Genomic DNA, 17,866 nt, shown 5'->3' with positions numbered 1-17,866 from the left:
ATGCATGGGTTGAATGAAGATTTACAATGTAAATAGGTATCTGAAGCATATCCAAAGGATATATGCGAGCTGTTGATTAGCCATCGAGAAGATATCTATCCCGCTCATACAGTATTATGAGCTTTGATTTTGAATCTTCTCATGAAGACTAATAACTAATAAACTAATGTCTTTTGTTTACTTTGTGAGGGGTTGGATGGCCGAATGGTTAGCACGTGCACGCTATATCATAAGGTCTGTTATTGAGACAACTGACGTGGTTTCGATTCCCCGGTTGTACGTGTCAAGGAGTAGGATCGCTTGTCCAACCTCGTGTGTTTTCTCTGGGTCCCCCGGTTTCCTTGCACAGCAAAAGACCCCTACGCGCAAGCGAATTATTGAAATAAGAATTCAACCCGTATAAACGCGTTTTGCTGCTATTCCAAGCTTTGGGTGGGCTGTAAAAAACGAAGAAATGAATATCTATATCCTGCAAGTTTATCATTAAATAATGCAAAAAGCCATAAAGCTTAAAACATCGGTTGAGGCGTATTCGATTGTATTATCTCGAGCGCTCGACTTAGTATCTCGAGCCCTCGATTTACTTAATTTTTTTTTTTATTTTTTTTTTTTTTTTTTGCATGTCCTAAATCAGCCACCGTAAACTTCAAAGTTTTGCAACCCAAGTCCAACTCTATGCCGACCTGATTCCAATCATCCAACCAATCAGACTGTTGCAGCTACATTGACAAATAATAAACGATGCCCGAAAATGTCGCACAATGCAGAGTGGCTGAATGACACAGCCCGTTCCCCATTTGGCATAATCTTACTAACTGCAATGTACTTGGAAGGGGCAGTGTAAAGTTAGCTCGAGTTTCGTTTTTCGTTTTTCGATATTGGCGAATAACTAAAAACAACATGTCCTTGTCTTGTTGCATCGCATCGGAATCGCGTTCGGTCGTGTTAAGTTCTTCTTGGATCGCGTTGGTCGTGTTGGGGGTCTTGTTTAGTCGTATCGACAGTGTATAGTTACCGAGTCTGTGGGGCCCGGAGACTGGTTGAAGTAATTTCATCAAATTTGTACCTGCTAGAAACTACGAGTCTCTTTAGATCGAGGGGGTTGGATTGCCGAATGCTTAGCACGTGCGCGCTGTATCATAAGGTCATGGCATTGAGTTAACTGGCGGGGTTTTGATTCCCCAGATGTACGTGACAAGAAGTAGTATCGCCTGTCCAACCTTGTGGGTTTTCTCCGGTTTCCTCCCACTGCAAGCGAATTATTGAAATAAAATTGAACCATGTGTTAGTCCTGAAGTGACCTAACTTTTTAGATCTGATCAACATCGAGCTTTGATATATGACTTACCGCCCGTGATATTCTCCACAGACCACCATTTCAGGTCGAAATTTCAAAAAATTTCTCGGGGGAGGACCCCTGGATGCCCTAAATCCCCTCCCCGGACCCCCTAAGGTGGCATCTTGTCACTTGGGCCAGGAGACTTCATGATCCGTCACTGGACACAGTGGAGGGGGGGGGGGGCGAAAGATAAAGTACCTTATCCAGAGACTCTTTAACTTATCATCACGTGCCATTTATTTATGTAATCTACATTGAAGCGATAACATTGTCGACTGCTATATATACTTCTACATCCACCGATGCGTTGGCAAATCAAACTCTTGCAGACAACAGTGTAGTTGTAATCAGACGTGATAAAACAATGCCACCACTACCCATCAGAAACCCTGATGTTAAATATACTCAGGTAGGGAGCTTTACTTATGTATTGATATATATTAATAGAATAGACCGTCCACTGGTGTAGGATTCTATAGGGACATTTAGGTCAACCTTAACAAGGCCGCTATGGTGCGTGTTTGATCAACCTATGAATGTGGATCCCGAAATACATTTATTTATTTACACTTTATACTTACAGGGTTGGTTTTATGAACCCTGGACTTAGATATCATTATCATATTATATTTATGTATTTAAAAATCGGATATTGTGGCTAGCTTTGACCCTAAATTAGAATTGGCACAGCTTATTTATTCTGGAAGAAACTGGACTCGCTTGAATCAAACACAACCGTGTACTTACAAAAATGTCATGTCAGCTGCTATATATTATAGAACTTAAAACAAATAATGATAGATTGGTATAACAAAAAGGCTATGCCCGTTTTTTATCCCAAAGCATAGTGAGGCGTGACTGTTTGAAGTTATCTGCAGAACAACAGGACGTTTCTTTTCATTTCATCATCAGGAAGCTTCGATCGGTTACCTAACAGGATCATCAAGCAAAGAATTAGTTGCTAGGCCTATACCAAAATTTATATGTACATTGTCATTGGTTTTCGATATCCTAAAAATGCATTTATAGATCGCCTAGAATATGTGCAGATCTAGATGCTGCTCACTGCTCAGCTGTGCTATTAACACGGGCGCATGACCATTATCCGTCGTATTAGTTGTGTTTTAGGAAATAAAATAAAATGAGGTTTAATGTCCAACTGGTCTGCTCCGACTGGGCTAATGAAGACGGACATACGCCCTACAGTATGCTGTATGTACAATTTTGCCTGGACAGCGGCTCTATGGCCTACACTTATATCGAATATTTCAACTCCTAAGGGTTCTTTTACGTGCACGTCAATAAGTTCTTACCAGGCTGTATATAGGCAGGACTGTCTTACAACGCATCGGCACGCTGGGCAGTTGCAGTTGTCGCAAGTACTATTAGAATAAACATGTGTTTAATGTCATCAACCATTTACATTTGTATTCCTGTTGTGTAGGTATATAAGGACCCTGCACAGCGTACTGCTTTACCCGGGGACCTATAATAATGCTGTTAAGACGGCCCTGATTTTAGGTCATGGACGGGAATAGATAAGGACAGCCACTCCCGTCCGTGACCTAACATACCACCACCAAAACGATGGTGGGGGTGGGGGTGGATGGCCGAATTGTTAGCACGTGCGCACTGTATCATAAGGTCTGCCATTGAGTCAACTGGCGTGGTGTCGATTCCCCGGTTGTACGTGACAAGGAGTAGGGTCGCATGTCCAACCTCGTGGGTTTTCTCCGGGTCCTCCGGTTTCCTCCCACTGCTAAAGACCCCTACCCTCAAGCGAATTATTGGATTAAAATTGAACCATGTGTTAGTCCCGAAATGACCTAGTTTGTGTCGAGTGGACGTTAAACCCCATTTCTCCCAAAACGATGGATTTGATATACTTCTAAATGTCACGTATCTTTAAATTTATAGTATTAAATGATTCTCAGTATTTTGTATTCTAAAAATAGATGTATGTAAGTGTTGAAATCAGGATTTCTATGTGGAGTTATGTTTGTCTTAATAAGAACATCCAATTTTATATTCATATTCATCACAATTGCCTATATAATATTCAACGTTATTCATCAACATATTACAATCTGTTGTATTTTAGGGCAACGTGCCCTTGCTTGACATTTCGTAGTTGAAAACTTGGATAATTGTTTTTCAGGCTTTTATAAACAATGAGTATGTAAACTGCGTCAGTGGTAAAACTTTCCCAACGATTAATCCGACTACAAAGCAGAAAATAGCAGATGTGCAGGAGGGGGACAAGGTTGGATTTTTTAATTTGTTCATAATCTTTTTATAAATTGATAAGCTGTGACTACTTATAGCATATTGTCCAATAATCTACATGGACATAAAAAAAGCCTTTAAAGGCTGTTAATCTGTGATTACTTTGCATTTATTCTCTATAGGGTGTTTTGAAAGATGATAAGTAGATAAGTTTGTATATAAAGTTTAAAAAAAAGAATTTAAGTCACGCGATGGTGTATTATCATTTTTAAAATATTAAAATAAAAATAGTAATAGTCTCTATTGTAAATGTACTGAGACGCAATGAAAACGCACAACTGATTTGACGGGAAGAGCTGACCAGATACAACGCAGCTGAAATGTGATTGATGACATGATTGTAGGCCGGACATTAAAATACTGACAGCAAAAAGTCTTCAACAATCCACGGAGGCCATAACGAATTTAATTTGGTGAACTGTATGGTATATCAGGTGAAAATCAGTAACGTGTGTGTCAACCTCTGTAGCAAACACACACACACACGTCATGCAAGGTCGCCGGGTTGGTCAGAACAACCTTTGAACAGCGGGCTGTGGGATCCCTCTCACCTCCCGTTGCAACGCTTCTTCTAGTGGCCCTGGTACCAATTCACCTTTGAAGCAGGGCCGGCGGAAGCAATTCTTGATGGGGGCGGGGGGGGCTTCCATCCTAGGTCAATATAGGCGTGGGTCCAGGGGCCGCAATTACCTGGAGAAAATAGTACTTGCGGCCAAATTATTGGGGGGGGGGGCGCTTTAGCCGGGCCTGTGAAGAGAGCGTTGTCGTTGTTCAATGGCCAACCTTGGTCTATCGATGCTATGCGTCTTCCACGGTACAGTAGGAGTTTTAAAGGCTGTATTGTTTACCCCATGTCATTTGTTGGCGTCATAAAATAGTGATTTGCAACATTCCTACTCGGTTCAATTCCGTTTTCATTTGTCGTATAGACTGAAATGCTCTGTGGTACATGGATTTGACCGTGAAAACATCATTCTCTGTTTTTATTGTCTTGGTCTGATGTTATCGATTACTGCCCACATTCTACTTTTCAACCAAACCAAATTGTCTATGCATCAAACTATTAAATCTTGAGAATATAAATACCCAGACTACATTCTTTTCTACAGGCTGATGTTGATAAAGCTGTTGATGCTGCCAAGGCAGCGTTTAAAATAGGATCAGCATGGAGACGGATGGATGCCAGTAAAAGGGGAGCGTTATTAATGAAGTTAGCAGATTTAATAGATAGAGATATGGGTTACATAGGAGTATGTATTTTATATTTTGTCTTCGCCTGTGTTGATCGCTATTTCACAATCTGGTCATTGGGGCATAAAGGAGAATCTTGGTGCAATTCGGCACATTCGCTTTTCGAACGTGAACCTATGAATTACAAGATATAATTCTTGAATGACGTTTTTAGAATTTTTGTAAGCAAGGTGAATGACGCGAAAGGAGAGACCCCCTTGAGCTTACATTCTATAATTATTCATATTTTACCTTTCAGTGGTAAATAATTAACGAATACCTACAGTGCATGTTATGGTTGGAATATTTTAGACTACGTTTGAATATGTTTTATGTAATATTTTTGCACGTATATTGTATTAATTAATTTACTGTAAGATTATTTAAAGATGCATTATGTAAGAGCTAAATCTGCCTATTGCAAGTCTTTATTTTGGCCTTAAATTTTATATAAATTATTAAGTAGACATTTACTAACATGACAAGACCAAACTGAACTCTCTGGAACATCGGATGCTTGCGATTTTTTAACGGATTTAAACATGATTGCCAGTTAATGATTTGATAAAAATATGGATAATCGAGACTTTTTATATGATCGTAACAACGGTAGCAATGACAATCGAGGCTATACTTTTCTTCAAACGGCTATAGCTCCGCTCAAAATGAAGTCGTTTATGCAATCAAATTGGATGTCATTAGCCTTGACAATGAGGCGCTCCTATAATCGTCTTATCTTGTTGACAGTTATCCAAGATACAGACTGGCTTTTCATTTTGTTATCATGCCTTACATGTAGACTAGCAGGTCACTTTATCATTATTCCTATCACACAATATGCGTTCGACCTTGCATATTTATTTTTAGTCAAGGTCATACAGACGATCGTAATATACCATCGTACGATCACGGAAACCACCTGATCCCAGGACCATAAATAAACAAAAAATTGATAGATAAAATGTTTGCCCAATTTGAACTCAAGTTGAGAATTATGATAATGTGAATAATAACTTGATATACTGTCTTCCAACAATTAGAAAGCCAGAAAAAAGTATTGGTGTATTTACTAGGTTAGTAGAATTTGATTTGTGTTCCTTGTGATCGTAAATAATACTACAGCAACAATGATTTCACAGCTTTATTAGTAAACTGGAAATAACTTTGCAGGTTCCTAATTTATACCCCCTACTTTCCCAGGTCTTTAATAACCTTGACGTGAATTTCCACGCCATATAAGGAATAAAACTCTATATTTCCCACAACCAAGACAGGCAACATTACCTATTTTTGGTCAACCGACCATAGGTCAATAAACAGCTAGAATTTGTGGACTATTTTGACAATGATTATAATTTAACTAAAACATCACTGTTTTTTACGAACAACTATAACCACGTTCATTTAGTACTTATGATTTGACTTTATAGACCAAATTGAAGAGATAATTTTATAAAGAGCCAAAATTGTCTCAAGGGCCATAGTGCTACATACCTCCCATCGCTAAGACATGATGGTACGTAGTTACAGCATGGCAAAAAAAAAATATATATATATATATGTTAGGGGGAGTAAATGAAAACTGGAGAACGAGGAAACCTGGCAAAAGAAATAAAATTACATACATATAATAAAAATGGCATGCATAAAATATTTCCATATGATAAAAATTCCGCACTATCTTACAAAGTCCTAAGTTCACTTTAATTTGACTATAATAAAAAAAACTTTAAGTCAAATTCAAAAAAAGGTTTTTGATTCTTGAAGTGTCCTACTGTCAATCTCGATAACGATTCACACTCCTATGGTAAAACACAAACAAAACATGTTGTTAAACGTTCGTTCAATCCTATTCACAATCCAGAAACTAACAACCGTTCTTTTTCAGATAGATAATGATTATGAAATAAAAGTTCTGTTATAGCACATGTCATTCAACAGCTTGTGACCTAATGAGTTTACTCTCCATAGTTTGTTTGATAATATAAACTCAATTCACGCGTGTAGGGTCACATACTTGACTTTTGGTTACCACAAAACAGGTGAAAGGTTACATCATGTTCAATTGTTAATGACAGTTTGACAGTCAACACAGCTACCGTTCAACATGTAGACTTACGCGTGTGGACTAAAAATAACTGGAACTGGATACCGATAACATTCTGAATAGATATGTCTATATAGATATAAGCATAATGAGTATATAATATATAAGCAAAATAGTATATAAACTTTGTCGACATAGGCGCACTAACAGTCACTGATTAATGGGTTATTCACCCATAACACAATAGTTGTATACAATACACATACACACAATCAGTGGGTGACTGTTTTTAACACAACACTTCTTATGAAGTCACACGGAACATCTCACTTAATTCAGGTACAACAAAGTCGTGTGATAACTTTTCCGTTAATTTCCTTTCCTTTGGAATTCTATTACCAGTAGCGGCAGGAACAGCTGTGCTTGATGTCGGATCGGGTGTACCAGGCACGGGCGTTGATTGGAGAATACCAGAGTGTGTTTCTATGGTTTCTAATTCATCTCCATTAGTTGTTAACTCGCCCCTTCTTGATAGAACTATTTCATCCTTTGCACTGATCTCAGGACGATTTCCACAATATTTCATTCCAAAACAATGACTTAAGAAATTTTTAAATTTTGAGTTGCGTTTATAGCAACATATAAAGCCAATATGAATTACCAGTGTTGAACCAATAATTATAAATATATAATACCAAAATGGCCAGGCCTTGTCTTTCTCTAACTGCCTCAAATTATGTAACTCATAAATTAAACTTTCCATAGAAATTTCCCTTAAATGTTCTAATTTTGGTGGCAATTTAGTAAGCGTATAGTTACTAAGGGCAATGTGTAGAGGCTCCCAAAGAGTATCTAAAGCTTTATTGAACGATTTGACAATTTTATCAAAAGATACTACCTGTACAACCGCGCTTTCTTGTTCAAAATAAGCGGGTAAAGTTAATTCATCGCTGGTTGCTCTACAAGACATATTTAATTGAACCAAACCCATAGGTGGTCTTACAGTAACCGTAAAATGTTGAAAATTTTTACCCCCCGCACACTATCGATAACCGACAGTGTGTTCGCGTACTAATTACCCACAAACCATTAACTAAATATTCTGCTCGAGGCAAAATACCGTTCGGTCTGACATTTACTTTACACAATATTTTAATATGTTTTGTATTCTGCATGAAAAGTGCCACTATACATAATTTATTTAGATTCACCGGATATATTGGACTTTTAATTCGACAAAACCCCACCTTAGGGTCGCTACATTGTTTCACTTCATCCACATTTAAAATAACGTACTTAGTCCAATCACTATTAATGGCAAAATGTGTAGTTTCCAAATTATATTGACCGACCATGTTGAGTGGCGTTGGACGGACTAGCCAAAAGTTTAGGATGGATTGGTACAGGTAAATTATGCGTCCGATAAAGATCGTATGTACCATCGGAGTCAAGTAGCGGAATAGCTATAATAACTAAAATTTGATCAACATTTAATACCGTGGTGCACGTTAATAACTGATAATAATGCCAAAGATTTCTGACAGGATCAGCCGGCAGATGTACATTAGATGGCAACTGTCGGTCGATTTTCATTAATAATGTTTGCAGCGACGCAGGAGAAATAGTGGCGGACGTCAAATGTCCCAGGCTCAACATTCCCAACTCGTGCTGTAATGTTTCAAGATAAACTTCAGCTCGTAATATCATTAATTTAACCTCTTCAACAACCAAATCTAAGCGCAAATACATGTGAATAAACTGTTCTTATTGTACAATACGTTCTTGTGCTTCATGAACTATGGCTTTTACTTTTTTATCTAATGTCCCTAATGAATCGTGCAGTTTCGAAATAGCACGGCGGTTTGCTTTAATCTCCATTCGTGAAACATTGAAAACCGACATACTCTTTTCGAGGACGTGATATACGCGCTGTTGATTTGTTTCTAATGTCCGTATATTTATTCGAATGTCCTGTAAATCACTTTCGGAGACGGTACCGAATAAAAAATTGAAAGCCTTCCCTACAATGGGAACAAGTGAACGTTTTCGCTTAGTTCCGGTACGCAACGTCCGTAAATCTCCTACAACATCTAATATGTCATAATGTGCATCAGTTAAAGTCATAATTTCCTCTTTTAATCGAAGTAACGTTGTCCTAAAATCCTGAGTCTTTGTCGTATTATATTTACTTAAAATGTCTTGTGAAACGTCCAGACCACGAGTAACACCTGTGGTCAATTTCCCAACAAAAACGTCAAAAGGTCGAAGATCACGAACCAGCGTAATCAACCATCTTGATCGTGTTGTTTCTATTTTATTCACGGGCCTAAACAAAACATTTTCCTTAATTAGTACCCCCTTTTTTGGTTCAACACAAATAATAATACTACAGCAACAATGATTTCACAGCTTTATTAGTAAACTGGAAATAACTTTGCAGGTTCCTCGTTCTCAAATATATAATGACTGGTAAGAATCTCTGGGTGAGCTCTAATCTAGCTCTACCCTACACCCTAATTTATACCCCCTACTTTCCCAGGTCTTTAATAACCTTGACGTGAATTTCCACGCCATATAAGGAATAAAACTCTATATTTCCCACAACCAAGACAGGCAACATTACCTATTTTTGGTCAACCGACCATAGGTCAATACACAGCTAGAATTTGTGGACTATTTTGACAATGATTATAATTTAACTAAAACATCACTTTTTTACGAACAACTATAACCACGTTCATTTAGTACTTATGATTTGACTTTATAGACCAAATTGAAGAGACAATTTTATAAAGAGCCAAAATTGTCTCAAGGGCCATAGTGCTACAACGGTCGTGTGCTTTATCCTTTATCATCAGATGGTGTGATGGGATGGGCATTCACAGCGCGAAATAATGATATAGACATCAGTGATATCACAATTAATGCTTTTGATTAATGAAATTGAATCACAATGTGATCCTATTAATTCATAATAAAAATTGATGTCAAACGGGGTGTTGGATTTCTCTCTTTAAAAAGCTCAGTGTGTATATATGCCTACGTAATTTGGAGACGATGGTACATTGTCAACTGTCATATTTCCTTTTAAGCAGGAACCTAGGTGTATGGGTTTTTTTATGTTGATTATCGCACGCACTTGCCGTCAGCTCGAACAAAAACGTACACATACGGTTATCTGTGAAAATTTCACTTGAGCATGAAACTTCGCTGCTCAAATATGTAAGAAATTCTACAAGTTGAGCAAAACCTTTGGCCTTTTTTTGATGGTCCCCATTTTCACCCATAACCTCATAATGCCCAAATTTTACGTTACTATTTCAAAATGAAACGACGGAATTTTCATGACAGATTACTTTGGGCATGCCATCGTCGATCAAATATGAAATATGACTATGGTGTTTTGTCAGATAGGTCACGGACTACGATAAATTGAACTTTGTACGCTTAAGACCCAACTGACATGTTCATGTACTTTGATGTAATATACAGTGAATATGATAGTAGCCCATTCATATCGTCACATGACCAATGTTTAACTTGTTATCTAAATCTATAGTCAAGAATGAATTGGGAGAAATTTTCAACCTATATCTTTAGAATTGTGAAGAAATTCAGCAAGATGCTGTTAAAGAGCTGAGTGTTCTTGCTATAATAGGTCACAAATAGATAATGACAAATGAATATATTGAAAAGTTCAGTCAAATTACCTTATTTTATGCGAAGTTAAAAGTCTCGATTATCTATTTTATCGTTAAACTCTTAAATAAACGCAGTGTTCTAATCTACACAAAATCGCAGCCATCCGCTGGTCCAGAGAGTTGATTATGGGCTTGGCATGTTAATAAATGTTTAAATAACAATTTATATAACATTTGAAGCCAAATAAAAAACATCTTCGGTATCCCCAGTGGTATCGTTCCTTTCGACTCCATCAAACCCATTGTTTCATTCACGGGAGCGACACATAGTCAAATTATCCTCCCTTGATAATTGTGCTATTTTTATCGGCAAATCAAAAATAGAAAGAGAGTGAGCTAAGGGAACAACTCGCATTTTATTAAAACTAAGATCACCGAATCGTTGCTTTAAACTTTGTCAAAATACTTTAGGACATCTTCTTGTGTGCATGTCACTTTTTTTATATTTTAAAATTTCTTGCAAACTTTCTCATAATCGGCTGCGCTGTATCATACGGTCTGTCATTGAGTCAACTGGCGGGTTTCGATTCCCCGGTTGTACGTGACAAAGAGTAGGGTCGCCTGTCCAACCTCGTGGGTTTTCTCCGGGTCCTCCGGTTTCCTCCCACTGCTAAAGACCCCTACGCGCAAGCGAATTATTGAAATAAAATTGAACCATGTGTTAGTCCCGAAATGACCTAGTTTGTGTCGAGTGGACGTTAAACCCCATCTCTCTCTCTCTCTCTCTCTCTCTCTCTCTCTCTTCTCATAATCGAACGCACAAGCTGCTATATTGCGGTGAACATAAAAAATGATACTAAGACTAGTATGTAATCTCTTTTTTTGATTTGTTCGTAGAAATAACCTACGTGACCAATGAAATCAGCAAGGGTAGATAATTTGAATTCGTGATTATCCCGTGAATGGACCCAGAGGTTAGTGGAGTAGAGCGGAATAATACCACGGGGGATACCTGCAACAGACAGATTTAGCTCTTACGTAATTCCTCTTTAATGAAGCTTATGTAAAGTTTACCAGCAATATACAATTTCTGTAATCAAACTTTTACTATTTTGTAGAGTTTAGAAACAATAGATAATGGTAAACCATATAAAAACGCTTGTGGTGATATTGGTTTTGCTGTAGATATTTTACGTTATTATGCTGGATGGGCAGATAAAATAACAGGCAAAACCATCCCAATCAGTAAGTATATGTGATATATGTATAATATAATTATACCGTCTAAACCCGTCGTCATACATTATATTCACAATATCCAATTCAAATTGTTTGATCGTGGTTTAAATCAAGGGTTATGAAAGAACTCATTTTTACGCTGTGTAGTTGTAAGTAAAGTAAGATAAGAACAAATATTCAGAATTAGCCCCCCCCCCCAAAAAAAAAGGGTAACAAAGGAGATGAAATCGAAAGTAACACACAAAAGGACCATAATTTAGTGACTATTTCCAACTGCTCAATATCTAACGTAAGAACATATGTAAATCCTTTAAAATTCGAAAGATGGTAAAACAAAACTTATTTTAATATTTCAGATGGTGATTATTTCTGTTATACACGTCATGAACCTGTTGGAATCTGTGGACAAATTGTTCCTGTAAGTTAGTCTCACTTTATTTACTCAAATTTATTAGATTATTATTCAGATTATACTTAAATATAGAAAGTAAAAACAGTCTTTAAGTTGTATTTAAAAATAATGTCTTCATTCATAATTATTCCTGCAACAAGAATGATAACTGATATCAACTAAAAATGAGCCCTTATTTATTTCTAGAAAAATCATCCATACTTTCAATCTTTATTCCTTGATTTTCAGTGGAACTACCCGTTCATGTTATTTATTTTGAAACTGGCACCAGCTTTAGCATCTGGGTGCGTTAGTATTTTAAAACCTGCCGAACAGACACCTTTAACCGCTTTGTATGCTGGCGCCTTGATTAAAGAGGTAAAGACATATTGTATAATTTGATTTATTCATTTACATTACCCGACAGTCTGTACCCCCACCCCCATGCCCCCCCCCCCAAACTGGTATCCAATATTGATGTCAAGTCGTTAGTTTGATATGTAATCCTTCGCAAAAATGCAATGGATAATTATATGAAAACATAGGGGGTGGGTGGAACTGGGTATCAAATGGGTTCATAATTTTTGACTCCTCCCTATAATTCAGATATGGTGTAGCCCGCTGTGAGGGTTCAGTAGAATTGTACGGTTGTATACGGTTTTATAAGTATCGCTATGGATATGCTTATAACAAGAGCTAGAACGGACATTTTCTTTGTGCTTCTTCAATAAATAACCCCGTAAGTTGACCAGGTCTTTTAAATAGGCATGGCGGGTATAGCACCAATAATCTCCAAACATATACCGATCTGGAGATTATTGATGGTGAAGTGTGGCCATGACGTTTGACCTAAGCGGTTTCTCATTTGATATACACCCTGATTGATTTTGATTCATTTATTACAAGTTTCTATATTATTTATTTTTCAGGCTGGGTTTCCACCAGGTGTAGTTGGTATAATACCAGGTTATGGTCCAACTGCTGGTGCTGCCATTACAAATCATCCGGATATCAATAAGGTGTCTTTTACTGGGTCTACAGAGGTAATTCGACGGACATTTTTGGATTTAAGTTAAATTTAACGTCATACTTTTCTGCACCAACTTGAATAATGAGATGCAATGTGTGTTTCTGCATAATTTTGATCGGGTTCTTTTGTGTGCACGCCAACACGTCCACGGGACCTCGGGTTTTCATCCCACCCGAACGACGAGATGCTGTTTCTTGCCAGCCCATTCTTACCGAAAACTATCCACACTGATTGTAATGTTTGTCAACACGATAGTGGTCACAGTTTTCAGGGTCACTATTTCTTTCCAGGAAAAAATCGGATTTATATTTTTCGAGTTCTTGAAAACTTTGTTAACTAGGAGTTAGCATGATGGTCCACTTCTAATTGTTCAGTGTTGGTGCATATGTTATTAAAAGATTTATTTTTCAAACTTGGTGTAAAGGATTGGGGTCCTGAGAGGTCGAACGCTATAGATATTGTCATTAGTATGTTCATAGTCGACCCAGCCTTCATAGCATTGCATTGGGCCAACTTGAAATTTATATTGTGTGATCTAATTTTCTTTTGCGTCAGGTAGGACAGTTGATCCAACAAGCCTCGGGTATGAGTAACTTAAAGAGAACATCATTAGAACTGGGTGGGAAATCTCCTAATATTGTTTTTGGAGATGTTGATTGTAAGTTTATATTTATCATATTTTAGTGCTGTATCATTAACTTTTGTGCATCCTTTTGTGAATTAAAATCCCAGGCTCTATATTACGAAGTATTTAACTTGTGTCGGTGTCGGTGTACTTACTTATTCCGGAACATCTCATACCACTTTCCACTGGTTTTGTTATATTTAGGTTGCTAACCGTTTTCTATCCATCTTGATTCTCAACTTAATTTTATCTCTTTGTAAAGGGCCTTACGATTAAATATAAGTTTTGTATTCTTGTTCTAATCATTCTCTGTTCTGTTGGATTGCGAGATTTATTACAATCTAGTATCATTCTAGTATCCGTGAACATATTACATCCAATTGTCAAAAACTTACATTAGCTTCCAATTCGTGCCCGGATCGAATTCCGATTAATAACCTTTGTGTTCAAAGCAGTCCACAATCTCGGCCCAGTTTACTTTCAAGATATGTTCTTCTTTTGGCAACCATCTCTTACTATAAGATCTTCCGATCAGCTATAGTTAACAGTGATACCCTAATCACAAACCAAATATGGAGATTTGAGGAACAGACTTCCCACAGATAATCAAGATATCTGAAACGTAGAACACCTTTAATTCACAGTTAAAGACAATATAGTTCATGCAATTATATAGCTGGCAATCTTGTGCAATTTAGTGGAGGGAATGGGTTCTAAGAAGTTCATAATTTAGGTATTATTAATAATAGTATGTAGGCTGAAAAAGGTTTCAATACAAAACCAACAAGTAAAATGTGTTCATATCAAATGTAAGTTGTCTAACCAGTTTCCAAAATGAATGAATAATAATAATAATATGTTTATTTCAGTAAAGTAGGCCCACGGCCACAGTTACAAACATAAAATATTTATGTCACAGTCACGTTTGGATATATAAATGAAGATATTTTCTTGATTGACATTTTAACACACTTGGTATTTTCTAGGCATTTTTGCGAACTTAGTTTCCAACCACTATACAAGTAAAGATATTATAACAATCTTATTATTCAATCTTACTTTTGATATATCAGGTTTACTACAGATATTATAAGTATAACAATCTTAATATTCAACCTTAATTTTTATAGATCAGGTTTACTACAGCTATTATAACAATCTTAATATTCAACCTTACTGTTTATATATCAGGTTTACTACAGCTATTATAACAATCTTAACATTCAACCTTGCATTTTATAAGAATTATATCAGATTTTTTTTTACAAATAGTCACAATCTTAATATTCAACCTTAATTGTTACAGGTTTACTGAGGATATTATAACAATCTTTAATGATCAACCTTGATTGATAAACAAATGGTTTTGCTTTAGGTATTTTTCAGATCAATATTTGTGAGCCAATTACTATTGTTTTCCAAAATGAATGAAACCATTGTTATTAATTAACCCTAGTTGACTTAAGTGTTGATTTATTACAGTGGACGCTGCTGTTGCTTGGTCTCATGCTGCCGTAATGGAGAACATGGGTCAGTGTTGTGTAGCTGGAACCAGAACATTTGTACATGAATCTATTTACGATGAATTTGTTAAGAAAAGCGCTGCAATGGCTAGCAATCGAATTGTTGGAGATCCATTTGATGAAAAAACGCAAAATGGTCCACAGGTTCGTCTTAAATTTGCTTTTCACTCCAATGTCCTTAAAAGCGCTACCGATAAGTTTACGTTCAATTAATTGTATGAAGTTTAATACCTGCAGATATCGGGCGTTTTGTATTCATGTATTTGATGACCAAGATATCGGTACTTCTGCAACATAAAGAAATACTATAAAAGAATTGGTTTTTTTTTACAGATTGATGATGTACAGTTTGAGAAGATATTAGAATTAATAGAAAGTGGTAAAAAAGAAGGTGCTAAAGTAGAATGTGGTGGAGAGAAGATGGGTGATAAAGGTTATTATATTCAACCAACAGTATTCTCTAATGTACAAGATAACATGCGTATTGCTAAAGAAGAGGTAAGACTATCTATATATCATTTTACAATCTATATAACATCAACTAATTTTAATAGTAAAATATTAAAGTACAATAGTATAATATTTGCATATGGAAATAAAGCGAAATGGGGTTTAACGCCCTTTTGTTCTGCACCGACTGGGCTAATGAAGACGGGATTTGATGGTGTCAAATCATTTTTTTATGCACAAAATTGTGGTTTTTTGGCCACGTGATATTTGTAGAAACAGACAGACGCTAGAGAGATCCGGTGATCACATTCTCATATTCATGTACCACTCTTCGGTCATCATTTTGGACATCCTATACACCTTTTCTTGCTTTAACAGATATTTGGACCAGTTCAACAGATTTTGAAGTTTTCAGACGAAGATGAAGTTATAGAAAGAGCTAATAATACACAATATGGACTTGGAGCAGCAGTATTTACTAACGATATCAATAGAGCATTAAAGTTTGCCAACAGTCTTCAAGCTGGATCAGTTTGGTAATTATGATTTACTGTGTTGATATACCATGCTCGTCGTGGGCGTTTGAAGGCTTGGTTCACTTCACGTAAGTGGATGCCCTTTCCTGCTTTTTGGCTTACTAGATTGATCCTTTATTAAGATTTTGCCTATTTCAACTTTAATATACGTGTAACATTATTTTATTTAAGGATTAACTGTAATCTAGCTATAACACCACAAGCTCCATTTGGTGGATTTAAAATGTCCGGTATTGGTAGAGAATAGTAAGTATGCTGGGTTTTTACATTAAATTAATGTGTACTGCAAGGTTATAATTTGTAGGAACTGTGTCACGATTTGTCGAGGTACCCGGTTTTACACGACACCTTATTTGTTATAGTTACAAAACGAAAACTGACCCTTGCAGTGAAAACGGAAACCGCGCTAGATGCAGACTGAATCAAGTCCAACCAGATATGGGGTTCTGTTCTAATATATATTAGGAACCCTGTGTGTTTTTATTTAATAAAGAATCTAGTATGTTTTACAAAAAATATAACATGCGCTTGTTAGATGTGTATGGGTTGTATTTTGTTATTGTTTGTTCTGTCAGTATTCTGTCTATTATCTAACTTATCATTCATGTTATGCTATTTGAATATTTCAGTAGTGAATATGGTCTGCAAGAATATCTCGAGGTTAAAAATGTAAGTCGCATATTCTTATTCCGTCCATTCCTTTAGACAAATGAAGAATTGTAAACTTCTGGATCTCATATTTACTATTATGTTTCAATTGAATTGAATATCTCTTGAATATTACATTCGACCAAAAGCAGACCCACATCGTTCACTTTACAAGAAATGATAGTCACAACAAGAGACTTTCGTCCGGATGCTAAATCAATTAATCTCACATAAAAAAAGGTCTGGTGTACAAATTCTTTGTTTGTATCTTCAGACAATAATAATAGATGAATTTTGAAAAATAAAATACTAAATTCACTAAATAGATTTACTCGATTTTGTTTAAGTAACAATAATGTTGAAAAAAGAGTTACGTTCACAACAATATTTTGTAGATACTATAATTGTTATAAATATTTGTTCTTCAGGTGGTGATAAAGATTCCACAAAAGAATTCCTAAACCGAGACACCCTGAGCTGAACTGCTGCTTTCGACGTATAATCAAAACGATAATTTGGTCTTTGAGAACTAAAATAATATGAAGTGATTCTAACTCTTAATAAAGAGAATTGTTACATTTAAAAAAAATAAAATACTTTATGCAAAAGTTTTTTTTTTTTTGTTCTTAAACTATTAATGGATGGGCTAATTTTTAAAGGCAACTCCTGGTACTCCTGGGACATATTGGAAGTTTATGGTTAAGGATGTTAAAGCTTAGAAAAAAACATACCGAGTTAAAATAATGGAATCTGATACTATTGATATTGATATTCACACTGGGGTAAATATTTGGAACCAACGAATCCAGCTAATGCTGCAAATAATTTCTATCAAACGGAGGGAACGTGCAAGTTAAATTAAATAGTTAGCATCTGTAGTT

At 36.2% G+C, this 17,866-nt stretch overlaps 1 protein-coding gene across 2 annotated transcripts; it reads left to right on the top strand.

Annotated features, from left to right (window-relative positions):
• Window positions 1-1,590: 1,590 nt before the first annotated feature.
• On the top strand, window positions 1,591-17,593 carry LOC126819626 (retinal dehydrogenase 2). 2 transcript variants are annotated; one of them, XM_050547758.2, is made up of 14 exons: window positions 1,591-1,748; window positions 3,498-3,602; window positions 4,735-4,875; window positions 11,662-11,788; window positions 12,139-12,200; window positions 12,423-12,551; window positions 13,103-13,216; window positions 13,759-13,861; window positions 15,311-15,495; window positions 15,685-15,849; window positions 16,180-16,337; window positions 16,509-16,583; window positions 16,967-17,006; window positions 17,414-17,593. In XM_050547758.2, the coding sequence occupies exons 1-14, from the start codon at window positions 1,704-1,706 to the stop codon at window positions 17,444-17,446; spliced, it is 1,482 nt and encodes a 493-aa protein (XP_050403715.1). In that variant the 5' UTR covers window positions 1,591-1,703; the 3' UTR covers window positions 17,447-17,593. The 2 variants fall into 2 exon arrangements, with proteins under 2 accessions (XP_050403715.1, XP_050403716.1); XM_050547759.2 differs by lacking the exons at window positions 1,591-1,748; window positions 3,498-3,602 and adding an exon at window positions 3,884-4,059.
• The last annotated feature ends 273 nt before the right edge of the window (window positions 17,594-17,866 follow it).

Source organism: Patella vulgata, chromosome 4, assembly GCF_932274485.2.
Source record: "Patella vulgata chromosome 4, xgPatVulg1.2, whole genome shotgun sequence".
Taxonomy (NCBI): Eukaryota; Metazoa; Mollusca; class Gastropoda; family Patellidae; genus Patella; species Patella vulgata.
Note: the sequence above shows the minus strand (reverse complement) of the source record. Positions and strands in the feature narration are given on the sequence as shown.

Bases quoted from the DNA above. Each gene is read 5' to 3' on its own strand.
- LOC126819626 (XM_050547758.2), top strand. From the start codon at position 1,704: ATGCCACCACTACCCATCAGAAACCCTGATGTTAAATATACTCAG. The intron at 13,862-15,310 runs GTAAGTTTATAT...GATTTATTACAG, and splicing joins TGTTTTTGGAGATGTTGATT to TGGACGCTGCTGTTGCTTGG. The intron at 16,584-16,966 runs GTAAGTATGCTG...TGAATATTTCAG, and splicing joins TCCGGTATTGGTAGAGAATA to TAGTGAATATGGTCTGCAAG.